The sequence below is a fragment of the Nannobrachium achirus genome (genome assembly GCF_963921795.1).
Source record: "Nannobrachium achirus genome assembly, chromosome: 8".
NCBI classification, from domain to species: domain Eukaryota; kingdom Metazoa; phylum Chordata; class Actinopteri; order Myctophiformes; family Myctophidae; genus Nannobrachium; species Nannobrachium achirus.
In genome coordinates this window covers 23,736,089-23,755,716 of record NC_137817.1, presented here as the reverse complement: position 1 = coordinate 23,755,716, position 19,628 = coordinate 23,736,089, and the positions used below count along the sequence as shown (strand labels likewise).

At 40.4% G+C, this 19,628-nt stretch overlaps 1 protein-coding gene across 1 annotated transcript; it reads right to left on the bottom strand.

Moving 5' to 3' along the window:
- Positions 1-20: 20 nt before the first annotated feature.
- Positions 21-19,166, bottom strand: LOC308289893 (lysosomal amino acid transporter 1 homolog). The gene is made up of 8 exons (XM_080731662.1): positions 19,105-19,166; positions 18,163-18,637; positions 7,370-7,499; positions 5,948-6,035; positions 4,817-4,926; positions 4,256-4,357; positions 3,052-3,237; positions 21-1,350 (listed from the first exon to the last, which is right to left on the bottom strand). Exons 2-8 carry the CDS (start codon positions 18,372-18,374, stop codon positions 1,246-1,248), a joined length of 933 nt encoding a protein of 310 aa, XP_080587788.1. The 5' UTR covers positions 18,375-18,637; positions 19,105-19,166; the 3' UTR covers positions 21-1,245.
- Between the last annotated feature and the right edge of the window lie 462 nt (positions 19,167-19,628).

Here is a 19,628-nt window from a genome sequence, read left to right as displayed (position 1 = left end):
GGGTACACATTTTGTGTATCATTATTTTATGCTTTAACTATTGAAAAATAGCAGATATACAAGCTCACAGCGCGGCACCGAGTGCCGCGCTGCAAGCTCGTAGATCTGCTATTTTTGAAAAGTCGTGAACATTAGAATTTTGACCCGATTCTATAAGTGTCTTTTGAATCCTTCTAATTCTAGGCCTAAATGGGTTAAACCTCCTGAGACAGTCATAACATTATTAATAGCATGGACACTTCCTTTTGTGCTCATATCATGTTCGGGCACTGACTGTAGTCCAGGTAATAATTTACAGGTAAGACTTTGAAGCTCTTCATCAACCTCTGAATAATTTGGCAGCCAGCACGATTCTACAGTAGTTCCTTATTGCAGTATTACCAGGCAAAATAGTCACCATTCTCAAAGTGAAAACTGAAGGAAGATAATGTGTCAAATATTGCACAACAAATTCTCAGTTTTAGTGAAATGTAAATCATTAACATTTTCAATGATTGGACTTGGATTCAATACGTTAAGGGTAGCTGATGGATAGAAATGTGTAATTGGTTGAGCCAGGAAACATCTGGCAGAAATGATTTAGAACAAAGTAAAATAATTAATAATAACTGAAAAGAGTTGCCGTGGCGCGAATTTCGCTAAAGAATTTTGACCATTTGAATTTTCCCCATTCAAGTCAATGGGGAAAATTAATTCATTAATAAATTAATGGCCATATATGGAGATCTCGGTGACAGTCCTTGACCCCTTTATGCCCATATATCCCTGATCCCTGATGTCATCAATATTAATCCCATATATTGGAAAGCCCATATATGGACATACTGTTTCAGTCTCATGTGGTCTATGATGTCAGCCATCTCCATATTTGGGAAAAGTTAACATTTTAATTAAAGTCAATGGAGAAAATGTATTCACGAATACATATAGAACGTATCTCCCGATGAAGCCGGTCAATTTGACATATGGCCCAAGTGCGTGCCACCAAAACTGTGGGAGGTGTAACGCGGTTTAATTAGGAGAAGATGTAAGATAGAATAAAGTCGGATAAGTACTAATAATAACAATCATATTAATACTACTAATAATTTAATTATACGGAGTGTTCAAGTTCCTCAACAGAATTCATTCAAGAAGGTTCTTACCAAATAACCAACAGAGGACCAGGAGGTTGTTTGTGTTCTTGTTACTGTGGTGGAATGACCATAGTGTTCTAGATAGAGCGTCCATGTCAGTTCTCAGGTGCTAGAAAACAGAAAGTTCCTCTTCTTCACAGAGAAGAGGTTCCACTTCTGGGACTTTGACCAAAGGGCTGCTGTTCTTCCTGTACATGATGAACTGGGCAGTCACCTGACATGGTTAAGGCTCACACAGAAAAACTAATGAAATAAGACATGCTCTATTCCAGTATTTAAAGTATTTTCATAAACTGTTAACACACCGGGAGTGTTTGTTCTTTTAGAGCAATTCATTACCCAGAAGATAGTGTTTCTTTTTCCTCCGAAGTGTTTGTGTCATGAATACAGCTACTCAGAAAGCAAATGTTACACAGCAAAAAGGTATAGTTTTCAAAACAAGGTAATTTTTTAAAAAGAAATAATCAACTTGTATCAATATAGTTGTACAGCACTATGATGTATCAGTTTTGTCATGTTCCCAGTGCGTAAAGACCTTAAGGATTGTTCTAGCCAAAGGTAAAATAGCAAAACTGGCAAGCAGTGACTGGAAAGACAAAAGGATAAATTCATAGAGTATGAATTGGATATTGGACATAGTTTCCCTTCAGACAAGTAACATTGGAGCGTCAGCGAAACACAACCAAGAACACAAGACTTCCAACTATGAGCATAATTGTCTCTGATGTTGCCGAGAGATGAACCGTTAACTTGCTAACTCTGCAATTATTATTATTAGATTGGTTGTGTAGTCATTTGCTGGTTCCCTGTGATAATAAATCCAAGCATATCGTTTTTGCCTCAAGCTGCATTATACTGTGTTGTATATTTTTCTTGAATCAGGCTGTTGAGATATCATCAGTAGAAAATGCTTATCGTAGCTGTTGGGCCCGTATCTCCATATTACAATTCATTTGTTTCACTTGTTTTGTTTTCTGCAAAAAATAATAAAAGTAGCAAAAAATAGCCAACCTACAAGCTCACAACACGATCGCATGAGCTTGTAGATCTGCTATTTTTGCATACTTTGAAAGTGAAAGTGGTTAATTATGTCTGTGGGTTCTTTAAATTGTGAGTAATAATAACTACATTGGATCCATTGGAACACTGTTTTCAATTGCCTTCAAAGTAAAGTCTTCCACGTTATATATTTCATAGAACTACTTCAAGATGACGGTTTACAAAGAAAATATGCTCACCTGTCAGTCTGTCAGAATAACTAATGCCATTTATATGAAGTATGAAATATTCAAACCACTTTATCCATCATAAGTTACCATCAATATCATATCTCATTATCGCCGCCAATGGAAACACTTGGGGTTATGTTTTCACCTCATTACATTCTTTTCTGTAAGCAGGATATCTCAATATATTTGCATGAAATCCATTGAGTTATGCTAGATGGAACTGATTAACTTTTTGACCCGATTGCCCAAGGGGGCTTTTGGCAGTGGGGGTGGAATTTGGGTGTGAAAAAGGGACATACAACTTCCAAACAAATTGACCACTTCTCACCATGAAATGTTGTCTGCCATTTGAGCCAATGAGCAAATGAAGTGCTTGTAAATAGCAAATCTTGCCAATTACATTACATTACATGCATTTTACTGAGTGCCATCTTTCTAGTTCATTCTTGTTTTAATGTAGCTTCCAGGCTGTCAGGGCGCATGACGGACTATGCCCACAAGCCAATATATAAAGAATGATTTATTATTTCAGTTCCGTGCCGGTGTCGTCCAACAAAAACAGCCGATCTACAATCTCATGACGTGTCACGATGCAACATGTTGTGAGCTTGTAGATTGTCTATTTTCGGGGCACGACACAGCACATCAGGCATAACACTTGCGTGAACTTGTGTGTAAAAGGATACAAAGAAGTCGAGCACCAGGACTCCAAGGCTACCGATGAGCCACGCCAGGTGTTTGATGATGAAGCTGGTTTTAGAGCCCCTCAGGGCGGGCAGGACCACTATGACACTCAGCCCGTATGTCCCATTACCCATCATAGCCAGGGCAAACAACAAGTAGGATGTGCCCTCTGTGGACTGGCGCTGGAACTGCAATGGACAGGGTTGTTAATGTTAGTCAACAGGTGTGTTCTGTTCTGTTCTGTTCTGTTCTGTTCTGTTCCACTGTCCCAAGTAGTCTCTCAAGCCAGACAACTCTTCCACAATCTTCAAAGAGTAGTAGTAGTTATGATATTCTATTTGAAATCTTACCAAAAAAGCACATCTCAGGGCAAATGGAAGGCAGGATGTGTATTGTGTGGCCGCTGTGGCGGCTTAGTAACAAACTGGCATGAAGTTAAACAGTTGGTCAACAAGTGTACTCTATGGTAGAACTGGCAGGGTTAAAAGGCTATGGATAAATCCTCACCTCTGTAGCAATAAGGGGTCATTATTATTTCTTATGCAAACTAAAACCAACAGTGTACAATGTAGAAATGTTGTTTGGCAACACATCTGTGGTAGACTGCTGTGTAATCGTCTGTTAATTTGCTGGTAGACAAAGTATAAAGGCCTTAAGTAAATTAAATATTGTGAACATTTGAGATGACAATACTAATGGCAATGTTGTGGTTAAATTAAGCCACCTAATTGTTACAAATACTTGTCAAACATTCCACTATGAATGTTGGAAGGTTGGGGATTTATTCTGCTGAGAGAAATTCCCATGTTATGCATGAATTTTCCAAGAGCAAATATTGACTCAAAGGGAACGTTTATGTGTGTAACTGTCTGTGCCCAGAAGTTTCTCTGGTATAGAACCCCCAGTGAGACTTCAGTATTTCCTCTAGTGATTAACAGCAACAGCAGGCCTCAGGCCAAGATAGTCCTTCAGCACAACAAGACTATTGTCTTGGATATCTGCTTCTCATTTAGATCGACACACATATTCACACTCATTGGCACAAGCATTCATATATTTTCTCTCTCACACGCACTCACGCTATATCTTATCATTTCTCTTCTCACCCACCCCTTTTTATGTAACATTCTTTACGGTATCTAGGTGTCCTCTACCTCTAACGTGACATCATCCTGTATTTTTCTAAATGGTCACCTTTTGACTTACATTTTTATAGAGCTGGGGGAAACGTGACGAGAGGTAAAATATGGAAGCCAGGTATCCACAGACATAGCCAGAGATCTCCACTGTTTTAGAGGTATTAGGTCTCTGGGTGAAGTAGAAGATACAGACAAACCAATAGATCAATATATCCCTGACTGTTATATATCATTTGCTCAAATAATTATATTTGTTAAAGCTCATTTTCAAATATTCCCAAAACAAATTACGCTTTTCAAATTGATTTCAATTATTATTTATTCTCCACAATATATAGATCAAAACACTGATAAACTGTGGTCTAGTTCTCTCCAAAATTTGACCAAAAAAATCAAGTTTGGTCGGGGTCTAAAGCACAAACCACACCAATTCCCTTTGCAACATGCAACTACACGCGACTTCATGCAACCAATAATGGCAGTTGCACAGAGTTGCATTGGTGTGGTTGACCTTAAAACTGTTTAGTTGCATGGTGAATCATTGGTGTAGGTTTGAACGTAATAGTAAGAATATAAACATATGGGCTTGGTTCAATGTAATGTAATAGATACTTGGTGATCTGCTTACCTGTGTGTACAAGCTGGCTCCATCATCTGAGATGAACTTAGGCAGAACTAGGAGAACTAATGTGGCAGAACCACACCACAGCAAACACAGCCACTTCAACAAAGGGCTTTCTGAAGGACACACACACACACACACACACACACACACACACACACACACACACACACACACACACACACACACACACACACACACACACACACACACACACACACACACACACACACACACACACACACACACACACACACACACACACTTACTGTAAGTCTGGTGAAATTGCCAAATGTCACATACCAGTGTTGTCCAATGTAAAACTCGAGTAACTTCCCGACTTACGTAATAGAAATACAAGTCAAATAGGACCCTGGACAAACTGAGGAGAGAGAGTGGGAAAAATACGAACGTAGCGAATCAGTCTGGATTCCAGGCTAATCCAAGATACTGTAAAGAGAAAAACAACCCTATAACCTCAGTGTACATGTCCAGATTGTCCACTGATGTGTCACTGACAAACAAGGAGCTCACTGGGCTGTCTCTCATTCACCAATACCTCAAAACTAATCCAACACTATGGTGTTCATATGGTGTGTGTGTGATGATGACACATCAACTACTCCCTCACACCCACATAGAATGACATCAGCATGATCACATGAACAAAGATTTTCACACACATACACGCGCGGTCGCGCGCGCACACACACACACACAGAGACTGACAGAGACACACACACACACACACACACACACACACACACACACACACACACACACACACACACACACACACACACACACACACACACACACACACACACACACACACACACACACACACACACACACACACACACACACACACACACACACACACACACACACACACACACACACACACACACACACACGCACAGAGTGCTGTAGCTCACCCTGCCACTGTTGTAGCTCTGTACAGTTCTGTACTTCTGTCTGCTGAACCACATGTTTAGCTGTACCCCTTGATAAGTAGTGTAATGGTGTAGTGTACATTGGATGTGAGCATGGATATGTTAGTACATACACAAATAACGTGTACATTGGATGCGAGCATGGATGTGTTCAATTATATAAACAAATGACAGGCCTTACTTCTGGTAGAGCTGTTTTTGATCTTATAGTAGAGGAACTGGGAGATGAGGATCATGTCCGTGAAGATGTAGAACACTACAGTAAATATCTGAGAGAGAGGGGGAGAGAGAGGGAGAGAGAGAGAGAGAGAGAGAGAGAGAGAGTCGTCAAGACAGATTTTCCCTGACTACGGTAATGACTATATTATATCAAGCTGTACTGCAGGACAAAATAAATAAATAACAACAATAACAATAATAACTCTTTTTTCATAAATTGAGGCTAATGTATTCATCACATTAAAAGTCTTGGCAATCACAGAAAACCCATAGAGATAAATGTGTTTACCGTGTCTGAAGGCACATCTGGACAGAAAATACAACATCTGTCTTTCCCTACAGTGGAATGAGGCCAGTTGGTAAATCTTACCTTGTTATGGATAGTAATAAATTGTCTGTTTCACTGATAATTTATCACACTATTTTATAGTGTGAAATATAATATCTATATATATATAAAAAAGAAAAGAAAAAAATGAGAATACATGGGAGCTGACTTATCAAAAACACATGGAGTCCTGAAATATAGCACTGTCTGATGGATTAGAAAAATGTGCCTGTAAAAACATGAAATTGTTAACATTGCAATAGCCGTACGTATGATTACGACAAATACATTTGTTGTTTTATTATCACAATATGTAAGATTATGTTTTTTTGGTCAAAATGTTCCGGCTGTTCTACATACAGTGAACCATAAATCACAGATTAAGGCTTTAACTTTTAATTTCTGAACTGCCACTATGCCACGGATATAGAATATTCGTTGACAGTCCTAGTTCCCAATAGCCCCGTTAGCTTTTCGGCTTTTCGGAGTCCCTATCGAGCCTCCTAGCCTCTCTAGGAAGAACTGTGTTTTCCACACTACAGGCCGAGGGCAGCTGCTATGCTTTAGCCCAGCTAGCTTCTCTCGTGACCTGGGACCAGGAACACTGCGGAGGCCCTGACGCACTGGGTACACTGTTCAACGGCAGTCCTTTCTGGTGTCACTAGCCTCCCCCAAGCTAGCAAGCAGCTACGGCTACCTTGCACCACAGCCATGGCATCCAATGAAGGTGAGGGTATTCGACCCTCCCAGAGGCATTGCCCAATTTGCGAGGGTGTAATTTCCTGCAGGGACAGCCATTTTGCCTGCGCCTACTGCATGGGTTGGGTGGGTGCACGCGTACAACGTTGTCTTAGGCCATTGTTAAACAACCAGGGTTAACTACGTAACCTATAGTTTATAGAAGACAAGCTGGCTTCAATCGAATCCAAATGACTGAAATCAGTCATGGTCTGAAGGAAGCCAAACAAAAATCTGTTTTATTCTATGTACCTGTACACAAGATGTAACAAAAAAGCACAATCTTAAATATTGGTGACTGATAACTTTAATCAATACCTGAATAGGAAGCTGGCTAGTGAGGTAACAGCCTGCAAAGCTGGTCAGGTCTCCACTGAACAGGAAGAAGAGGAACCCAAAAGACATGGCCTGTTCCACTTTACCATTACGATGAGCTTCATAGACCTGACTGAGAGAGACAGAGAGAGAGACAGACAGACAGACAGACAGACAGATAACATCTTAAAATCTCCCAATTGCCACATCAACATACCGGTAGCCTGATTTCAGACTCAGCTGAAGCTTGAGTCTTACATCGTGCACTGTTTGAGAGATTTATGGAGGGGAGGGACTTTGACTTTCCCTAAACCAATCACTACAGATAAAAGCAAAGCACCTCGTCTTCTGATGATGACGCACTGATGATGATGTCGCTTGAAAAACGGGCCGCGGATTGGTTATTCGTTTAACCCACCCCCTGCGCTCATTGGAGGAGCCGTAATTTCGGACAGGAAAAAGCGCTTATTATGAACAGAACACCAGACCAGAGAAACAGTCCACTCTGTGAGCGTGGGCGGAACCAGGCTAACATCAACATATTGCAAATGAAACTAGAAGCAGTGCTCTTCCAAGCACAGGTCTCTGCCAGGTCAGGTATGTTATTGTGGCCTTCTGGTGGCTCTACAATAGGCCAATAAGAAAAGGGTGCAATGTCTTCTTCTGCCTTTAGCGGCGCTGCATTCATGATTTGAGGCATTTTGTTCCAAAAATGTGTTTAGCAAAAGTTGACCTGCTGGTGGCAAATGTGAAAAGGGTAGCATTTGTTCCTCGACCTAGTGGGAATGTGCGTGCAAAATTTCACAGAAATCGCACACTGCGTTCATGATTTGAATCATTTTGTTCAAAACTGACCAATCTTGCAAACTTTGGAAGCCAATGTTAGCCAATTAGGATGGAATATGAAATATTGGACAGATCTGTCTTGATCACATGACTATAGAGATACTTCATACTGTGTACTGATTTGCGTGATGTTTGGATAAAGTATAAAGTAGACACTGATATATATATTTTTTTACATCAGTCAGCCTGCTGGCGGCGCTATAAAAGGCAGATGTGAAAAATTAAGATAAGAAAATAAAGTTTGCCGAATCCTCATAGACATTACATTTAGCTGAAGGTTTTCTGGTACCAGTAGAAGGTGATATAGCTGTAATAAGTAAGTAAATGTTATTTATATAGCACCTTTCACAGAGAAATCTCACGAAGTGCTTTACATACAGTGAAAGAACTTGCCCCTCGATTTTACACTGATCTGTGGAGTTATTAACCTGACTGCGCCAGATCATGGCAGCAGTGCGTATGCCTGGCTGCATACCGCTCTGCTTACCATCAGCTGGGATCGCTCGGGCAGACCCGATGTGGTCCGTGTACCTTTTGATAGTTTGTTATTGGATTTGGTTTTTAAGAACGAAAAACGAAAAAGGAGACGATTAGTTCTGGTTTGCCGTTTTTTGTTTTTGATTAACAAATCGAGAAACGGAATACCAATCCCGGTCCGTCCATTTACACTCTGTTGTTTACACGTGACAAAACCAAAATATCCAATGCAAAAACTGCGAAACCACTCCGCGGTCCGTTCTGGGTCTTGCTTATTCCGTGTATCATTCTCATAATGAAAAATGAAAGAACGCAGAACGGAAGCAGCAGTGACGTAAGTGTCACGTGACCGGAAAATCGGTGGCGGTTGTAGTTCTTTCAGGTTTTTACAGTCGTGGACCCGTGTACTATATTAAAAGCTTTTATTTGTAGTAGATCTACACATTGTGCAAGTAAGCAGTGATATGGAGTGTAATTTTATTATAGAATTGACCCGATAATTATAGGGGAGAGCCGGGGGGGGGGGGGGGGGGGGTAGAAACATGGGGGCTTAATCTATTAAGTGCAGCAGGCTAAAAGGTCCGTAATTGCAACATTTGCAACACACGTTTTCCACTGCAGTTTCAGATGATAATTATATTCATGGCCCTGTCCCCTACAATATAATTATATTCTAGTAGTGTATAACAATATGGGCAACTATTCAGGCATTTAGCAGATGCTCTTAATCCAGAGCAATAAGCAAGGTCAATACATCAATCAAATGCATAGAAATAATATTCTAAGGAAAACAAACAATCCCCTTGTCATACAAATGAAGAGAATTCTTACATAGTTTAACAATTTATTTAAAGTGTACATATTCTTTAAACTGATGACACATGGTACATGTGTATAAATACATAACTGGGTGTGCACATTTAATTAGAGACAATAATCCCATTTAGACTGGGAACGCATCTTTTTATGTTAAATTCACCTCCTGAAAAATAATACAATATTAAAACATTTGAGCAACATTAATCTTAGAAACAGTTGTTCCTGAAAAACATTAGGATTTAGATTTAGAAGAATTCTTTGTCATTTTTCAAGCTCAAAGCTGTGAGCTTGTAGCCTAGATCTTACAGAAATAACAGGAATTTAAGAGACGTTTTTGAGTGGGCGCTCGAAAATGTAGCACATTCAAAAAATAATTTGAGAATATTAGACATATTCACTCATATATTGAATGACAGACAGATAGAACACAGTACTATGATAGATATTTAACTGATATAACATTGAATGACAGACAGATAGAACACAGTACTAAGATAGATATTTAACTGATATAACATTGAATGACAGACAGATAGAACACAGTACTATGATAGATACAGTATTTAACTCATATAACATTGAATGACAGACAGATAGAACACAGTGCTATGATAGATATTTAACTCATATAACATTGAATGACAGACAGAACACAGTACTATGATAGATACAGTATTTAACTCATATAACATTGAATGACAGACAGATAGAACACAGTACTATGATAGATATTTAACTGATATAACATTGAATGACAGACAGATAGAACACAGTACTAAGATAGATATTTAACTGATATAACATTGAATGACAGACAGATAGAACACAGTACTATGATAGATACAGTATTTAACTCATATAACATTGAATGACAGACAGATAGAACACAGTGCTATGATAGATATTTAACTCGTATAACATTGAATGACAGACAGAACACAGTACTATGATAGATAGCCTACAGTATTTAACTCATATAACATTGAATGACAGACAGATAGAACACAGTACTATGATAGATATTTAACTCATATAACATTGAATGACAGACAGATAGAACACAGTACTATGATAGATATTTAACTCATATAACATTGAATGACAGACAGATAGAACACAGTACTATGATAGATATTTAACTCATATAACATTGAAAGACAGACAGATAGAACACAGTACTATATGATAGATATTTAACTCATATAACATTGAATGACAGACAGATAGAACACAGTACTATGCATTATATATTTTAAATTTACACTCCCAGTAGGCTATAAAGTTAGCAACATTTGGCACATGTGGCCCATCAGAACACTGGTTTTCAATCTATCAATTTGGAATGATCAATCTGAATGGCATATTAAAAACTTAGATGTATTTTTGACAAAATTCTGTGACACCATGTATGTACAATCATATGTCTATTGTGTGTCGCCTATGAAGCAGCACATCAGAAACATTACAAGAAATTAAAAAAAAAAACATGAAAATATAAAGTACAGAAAATATTTTGATTGACAGGGAAGGTCCCGGATCCAATCAAATAGCTGCCGGATCCAATCAGAGACGACAGAGAGGTGGGGGAACATGTTCCCCCTCAAATTAAGCACTTGGTATTTACAATAGAAAGGTCAGGGGAGGCCAAAATTAAGGCATGCAATACACTGACTGCTGAAGATGCTCAGCTAGGCTCTACAATATATGATCTCACATACTGTATGTGTATTTCCCAGTCAGATTTGTTTCTTAGATCATAAAAGTTGATTTCACTGACACTGGCCAGGAGTTGTACATTAGGGATTAAGGTGTCTGAGAGAATCAGTGTCAGTCTCTGAGCACCATACAATTAAAAAAGGGAAGAACAAAATGTTCATGTCCGGTGACATAGTTTCCGAAATGAAGATAAATAATGATGTTAATCTGAATGAGAACAAATATCTGTTTGTCAGTATGCTAATCCTCCTTAAAGGTCCAACCAATAAAACTAGTAAGACGCCCGGGGGGAGACAAGCGACCTCGCCCTAAAGGGCGAAGTCTTGCCATATCTTGGCCGTCTGGCCAGTGATGTATATCGGACCAGTTACCTTGTACTCGAGATCCATGTACTGTATATGATATGATAGATATGCTGTGAGAGCCCAAACAAGCTTACTCAGTTATTTGTGAAAATCCTATGACGTCTATCATATCTGACATCATACATACAATCCATTTTATGCCCATACATGGAGATCCCTGTCTGAACCAGTCACACAGATTTGGGCTGTCTTCCTCCATATATGGGCATTCCCATATGAAGTCCTGTTAGATATGAAACGCACGCACGCACGCACGCACGCACGCGCACACACACGCACACACACACACACACACACACACACACACACACACACACACACACACACACACACACACACACACACACACACACACACACACACACACACACACACACACACACACACACACACACACACACACACACACACACACACACACACACACACACACACACACACACACACACACACACACAAAGTAGTACCCTATATGTGGCTAGAGTTGGAATGCACTTTCTGCTCCCTTGCCAAAATAGCAGATCTACAGTGAGCTAGTAGATTGGACACTTTTGGTTAATATTCCCCCCAATTTGGGATCAAGTGGTTAAACATCAAGTATAACGTTATTTTAAATAACTACACAGATGTTCTATCAAGTTGTACTTAATTATAAACCATGTCACAGTATAATGAGAATTAATGAGTTCTTAGAGCATACAGGCCCTACACTTAATGCGGCCCACAGGCAAATATCAGAATACTGATATAATATTGATTTCTGCTGTTATAATTCCAAATGTAAAACATGACCCACTTTCATTATGTCAGTCGACTGTATATTAGTATCTTCTTGATGAGTAGCCTATTACTAGTCTATTTTGTCAAATGCATTTGTGATTAAGTTCATAAAGTAAGAACATAAGTTGACCTGTACATGCATTTGACATTAAATAAAACAATTACTTTTAAGGATATCAATTAAAATATTTGCAAAAATAGCAGAATAGCAGAGCTTGTAGATCTTCTATTTTTGGTATATGCATTGTGGCCCTCTGGAGTGTGTGTGAAAATGTAGTGGCCCTTTTCAGCATCAAAGTTGCCCATTAAATAAAACAATTACTTTTAAGGATATCAATTAAAATATTTGCAAAAATAGCAGAATAGCAGAGCTTGTAGATCTTCTATTTTTGGTATATGCATTGTGGCCCTCTGGAGTGTGTGTGAAAATGTAGTGGCCCTTTTCAGCATCAAAGTTGCCCACCCTGTCTTAGAGTCATAACATACAGAATGCATAGCAAAATGTCTGAAAATGTCACTTTTTTGAGTGAGTGGCTGCACTGGAAAGCCAACAGAAATAGATTTTACACCTCTCCTGCTTAGTGGAGAGTGTGTGGTGTGATAGAGGAGGTCTCCCCGAATGCGTGCGTGTGTTCAAAGTGCCGACGCAAAGAGCCGTCTGCTCTCCAGCGCCAACTAGAGTTTGAAAATGTCTGAAAATGTCACTTTTTTGAGTGAGTGGCTGCACTGGAAAGCCAACAGAAATAGATTTTACACCTCTCCTGCTTAGCGGAGAGTGTGGTGTGATAGAGGAGGTCTCCCCGAACGCGTGCGTGTGTTCAAAGTGCCGACACAAAAAGCCGCCTCCTGTCCAGTGCCCAATTTGTAAAGGCTATGCACTCCAGCGAACTGCATTTATGATGGTCGTTCGTGTGTGTTCGTTTAAATGCTTAATCTATGTTTTGAATGTGCATATCATGGGACAATTACTCGCTCAACATGTTTCAATTGCCTCGGGGGTACTCTTATTCTGAAGAGATCGGCACCATGGGGCTTTTAAGCCGTGACATCATTTTGTAGGCAGAGGAGAATCTGCCCCCAGAGCATTTTCTGTCCCTTGCTATTTCAAAAAACGACTAAAAAATAACGACTAAAGTATAATTCTAACACTTTCCTTTCAACAACAAAGAGAAGAAAGATGTGTAAATAGTAAAAATAGTAAAAAGATTCACGGAAACTGGGGGCAGAAATTCTCCTCTGCCTACAAAATGATGTCATACTTAACAGCCCCCATACAAGTCTATGAATCTATCTATGACATTGATGAAAATCTGCATCACGCATTTATACAATATGTGCAGGGAGTCCCTGCTTCATCTCTATCAGCCAAGGGGTCCTGCCTAAAAACGTTGAAGACCCCTGATGTAGGCCCCAAAGCATGATAATTCTGGACCGTCATTCCTGTGTATTGTCTTGGAAAGTATACTTTGGATTACAATAAGAATGTGGTAGAAATGTTTGCACATTTACAAACAATTAAACATATTTCAATTCATAAACATATTTTTTCGAGGTTATACAATATAATAGAGAGACTATCATGGTGTTAATCATCAGTGGTCAATGATCAAAATCAGTGATCCTAATGTGTTGCACAGACCCAAGTTACATGCCAGGTCCTTTCCAGTGATAAACTTGCATCGTCTGGCACTATCCGTTTAGATTAGAACAATCATCTTTATCCAGGGTTGCAGATCAAAGTGCTTCACAGGCAGGACATAATTCACTTCACAGTAGATAACTCAGACATAACATTATAGTAGGCAACATGCAAAAATACAAAGAGTGCATAGAGTCCTAAGAGGACGGGACTGTTGATGTCAAATGTGTCACCCTGTGCCATGGTTTTGCAGGACAGGACAGATGCCAGCATAGCTCACTTTCACAAGTATAGTAATAGGCCTATTACAGTAGCTGTACAGTATCGGTGGCATGATGAGAAAGTATCTGCAGTGAAATGACTAGCTTGTCACCTGCTTTGAGGTACAGCGATGTTGCTTTGACATGTCAAGAGCATCATCTGCCCCTATGAAAGCATGAAATGCTATAAAATCTATGAATGTGAGTTGCTGTTGGGTGTCTTCTTGCCTTGTTCTCCAAAAAGTGGATTGACTTTGACTTGGTGACAATTGTAACATTGTTTCATCAGGGGGAAATGTGCCCTTAGTGACTAGTTTAACATGATTACCAACCTTGTTTCTGGTCATTGCGACTGTAGGTCGCAGTTTAGTATGCGAACGGTCACAGCTTAATCGTATCTCTGTAACGCCTGACACTGTGGTTCCCCACTGTGACATGTGATGTCACAGTGATGTGTCAGGGGAACCACAGTGTCAGGCGTGGTCTATGGGTTTGCCCCTCTGACATCACGCTTTGACATCACTGTGATGTCATGGGAACCACTCTAACAGCATCCCTTTTATGCCCATATATGGAGATTTCACAAATACCTGAGTAAGCTTGTTTGGGCTCTCACAGCATATCTATCATATCATATACAGTACATGGATCTCGAGTACAAGGTAACTGGTCCGATATACATCACTGGCCAGACGGCCAAGACATGGCAAGACTTCGCCCTTTAGGGCGAGGTCGCTTGTCTCCCCCCGGGCGTCTTACTAGTTTTATTGGTTGGACCTTTAAGGAGGATTAGCATACTGACAAACAGATATTTGTTCTCATTCAGATTAACATCATTATTTATCTTCATTTCGGAAACTCTGTCACCGGTTGTTCTTCCCTTTTTGGAGCTGTGTGGAACACAAGCTCCCTATACGTGGCCGTGTGTGTGGGTCTGTCTCCGTCCGTGTCTGTCTGTCTGTCTGTCTGTATGTAGCCTGCAGTAACCTTTTCTGACCACACATGTTAAGGGAGGGGCGCTGTTGCACGCACACACACACACACACACACACACACACACACACACACACACACACACACACACACACACACACACACACACACACACACACACACACACACACACACACACACACACACACACACACACACACACACACACACACACACACACACACACACACACACACACACACACACACACACACAGCTCCACTTCGAACAGAGGTTCGATTTTTTAATTGTATGGTGCTCAGAGACTGACACTGATTCTCTCAGACACCTTAATCCCTAATGTACAACTCCTGGCCAGTGTCAGTGAAATCAACTTTTATGATCTGAGAAACAAATCTGACTGGGAAATACACATACAGTATGTGAGATCATATATTGTAGAGCCTAGCATCTTCAGCAGTCAGTGTATGGCAGCCTTAATTTTGACCTCCCCTGACCTTTCTATTGTAAATACCAAGTGCTTAATTTGAGGGGGAACATGTTCCCCCACCTCTCTGTCGTCTCTGATTGGATCCGGCAGCTATTTGATTGGATCCGGGACCTTCCCTGTCAATCAAAATAGTGATGTTGGTCATTTATGTTTTCATCCTTCCAAATAGAGACCTTTTTGGTTGCAGCATTTTCTGTACTTTATATTTTCATGTTTTTGTTTAATTTCTTGTAATGTTTCGGATGTGGCGCTTCATAGGTGACACACAATAGACTTGATTGTACATACATGGTGTCACAGAATTTTGTCAAAAATACATATAAGTTTTTAATATGCCATTCAGATTGATCATTCCAAATTGATAGATTGAAAACCAGTGTTCTGATGTGCCAAATGTTGCTAACTTTATAGCCTACTGGGAGTGTAAATTTAAAATATATAATGCATAGTACTGTGTTCTATCTGTCTGTCATTCAATGTTATATGAGTTAAATACTGTATCTATCATAGTACTGTGTTCTATCTGTCTGTCATTCAATGTTATATCAGTTAAATATCTATCATAGTACTGTGTTCTATCTGTCTGTCATTCAATGTTATATGAGTTAAATATCTATCATAGTACTGTGTTCTATCTGTCTGTCATTCAATGTTATATGAGTGAATATGTCTAATATTCTCAAATTATTTTTTGAATGTGCTACATTTTTGAGCGCCCACACAAAAAAGTCTCTTAAATTCCTGTTATTTCTGTAAGATCTAGGCTACAAGCTCACAGCTTTGAGCTTAAAAAATGACAAAGAATTCTTCTAAATCTAAATCCTAATGTTTTTCAGGAACAATTGTTTCTAAGATTAATATTGCTCAAATGTTTTAATATTGTATTATTTTTCAAGAGGTGAATTTAACATAAAAAGATGCGTTCCCAGTCTAAATGGGATTATTGTCTCCAATTAAATGTGCACACCCAGTTATGTATTTATACACATGTACCATGTGTCATCAGTTTAAAGAATATGTAAACTTTAAATAAATTGTTAAACTATGTAAGAATTATTATTATTTCTATGCATTTGATTGATGTATTGACCTTGCTTATTGCTCTGGATTAAGAGCATCTGCTAAATGCCTGAATAGTTGCCCATATTGTTATACACTACTAGAATATAATTATATTGTAGGGGACAGGGCCATGAATATAATTATCATCTGAAACTGCAGTGGAAACGTATGTTGCAAATGTTGCAATTCGGACCTTTTAGCCTGCTGCACTTAATAGATTAAGCCCCCATGTTTCTACCCTCCCTCCCCGGCTCTCCCCTATAATTATCGGGTCAATTCTATAATAAAATTACACTCCATATCACTGCTTACTTGCACAATGTGTAGATCTACTACAAATAAAAGCTTTTAATATAGTACACGAGTCCACGACTGAAAAAAACTGAAAGAACTACAACCGCGACAGATTTTCCGGTCACGTGACACTTACGTCACTGCTGCTTCCGTTCTGCGTTCTTTCATTTTTCATTATGAGAATGATACACGGAATAAGCAAGACCCAGAACGGACCGCGGAGTGGTTTCGCAGTTTTTGCATTGGATATTTTGGTTTTGTCACGTGTAAACAACAGAGTGTAAATGGACGGACCGGGATTGGTATTCCGTTTCTCGATTTGTTAATCAAAAACAAAAAACGGCAAACCAGAACTAATTGTCTCCTTTTTCGTTTTTCGTTCTTAAAAACCAAATCCAATAACAAACTATCAAAAGGTACACGGACCCGATGTAAGGGGCAGGCCATTTTTTCAAATTCTTTAGCAGGTGATTGGATGGGGCCGTCTCTCTATCACAGTCTGGGAGTGCCAACTCCAACTCCTCATATTGGCCTGTCTGCATGACGTTGCACCCAGAATCCGCCTCCTGGGTTTCCACGTGGTCTGCAATCAGACTCTATTGGCTCAGAGCCGCTCAGAACCCGCCCTTAGCTGCCGCTGATTCGTCCCTCGTCCGGCCCGGACTTTACTAACTCTCCCCGAGAGATCTCAGATAAAGTAGGGCGGTACGCACTACTGCCACCATGTGGCGCAGTCAGGTTATGGAGTTATAGGTAAAACCATGAATTGGCCTGTTATAGCGCCACCATAAGGCAGATTTTTTTTAAGTGCCATTTCTTCCTCTGCCTAGTGGCAGCGACCAAGCCAACAGTGCCGGAGATTAGCTAGTAACAGACAGACAGACAGACAGACAGACAGACAGACAGACAGACAGACGGACAGGGGACAAAACAAAACATAGCTTTCGGCCTGGCGGAGACAGACAACCATTCCTTTTGGCCTGGCATTAATGATCTCTCATTCACATGGAGTCTTCTTGCCCTGACCAACATCAACAACAAACAAAAAAAACGACAACAACCAGTTATCTGTTGCTCAGAGATAGGCTACTCACGGCAGAGTGGAGAGCAGGAAACAGAACATGGAAACGAGGCCGATCACCACGCTCCAGTACTCCCACACATTCTCCACACACTCCTCCAGCAGATAGAGGATCCACGGCGTCCCGTTCACACACAGCGGCCGACCCACTGCTGGGTGGGACGAGGAGTTAGCGGCAGCGGCAGCCACGTCTGCATGCTTCCCTGGGAAGCGGGCGGAGGCCATGGGGGAGGCTCGTCAGTCGTCACCCCCCGCCTCGACCTGAGGAGACCCTTTATGTCTGAGCTGGATCCCAGAACTTGAACTTGACGTCTCTCCGCTTCCTCGCTCCTCGATCCGTCCGACGGAAAAGACGTTTAAGCTAATAATGATCGAGTCTGTGCTTGTCCTCCTGGTCCCAATAATGAGCACAGCAGCACCTCCTCAACACCACCCTTTCCTCCAGGGACGAGTGGTGACCTGACGCCCAGGTGTGTCATTTGAGGAGTCTGCAAGATATCAAAGAGAGAGAGAGAAAACTGGAATAACAAGAATGCAAATTCCGAGTAGCCTAATATGTTTTGCTTGCCTTGAGCTAGTCAAACACTCATGTGATTGTTTTAGGAATCAGTGCCGACAAATGAAATCCAAATCGGACAAGATGCTGATTGTCAGAAAGATCTCAACTTAATTTGGGCTACTTTATCAACAGCCACTGGCCAGTGATGCAATAAAACCTGAGAACAAAAGTGCCGTTTGTAAAAGAAAACACTGGTATACACTGTTGCCTTCGCATAACAAAAAGAAAGAAGACACTCGTTTGTAGTCTATTTATTTCAAGATATGCACGCAGGGCCTGCTGCGCTGTATTTTAAAAGTACATTTAGTAAACACCACACTTAAGCACACTATCAAAACATAGAAAGCACGCTGGATTCCTGGCTGGAACTTGAAGCAGCAACAGTCTCAGTCTCACCTGACACTTTTATGTCTGTGTGTTCCCGTGTTAGTGCAGCTTCGCTCCATGCTCCCCCTAGTGACGCTCGGTCCCGAAAGCAACGATGCTTTTCCAAGACTTTCAGATGACGCTATAACGGATGACAGCTCCTATAATGTCATGTTTTGTTCATCAGCTGATGTGGCCAGACAGACACTGGATTCAGTTCTCTCATCGCAGCCAGCCGCCCCTCCCCTCCCCTCCCTGCCCGGAATGGAAACAGCCAGAGTCGTCTGGAAACAGCCTTTTACTTCCGTTAGTTCTGGATTCCTGGGCCTTGAGCACTCTCTGCTGGTCATTTGAGGTATGGACAATAAATGGGTCAAAATAGTCTACACATGAGGACAGTTGGGCTAATTTGACTGTAGAGAAGAAGAGGGGAGAAAAGGGTAACAAATACGCTTGGCTGTTTCAGCCAACTCCTTTGTTGTTGTGTGTATAGGCTGCTTGTACTGTAGCATGTGTAGCAACGAGTTTCTGTGTCCAAGGGGTTGAAACAGCAA

What these genes read in the sequence shown, in the direction of transcription:
- LOC308289893 (XM_080731662.1), bottom strand. Translation starts at nt 18,374, where the DNA reads ATGGCCTCCGCCCGCTTCCCAGGGAAGCATGCAGACGTGGCTGCCGCT. An exon ending in CTAGCCAGCTTCCTATTCAG is followed by an intron (nt 6,036 to 7,369) that starts GTATTGATTAAA and finishes CCTCTCTCTCAG; the next exon opens with ATATTTACTGTAGTGTTCTA. An exon ending in TCCCCCAGCTCTATAAAAAT is followed by an intron (nt 3,238 to 4,255) that starts GTAAGTCAAAAG and finishes TGTCCATTGCAG; the next exon opens with TTCCAGCGCCAGTCCACAGA.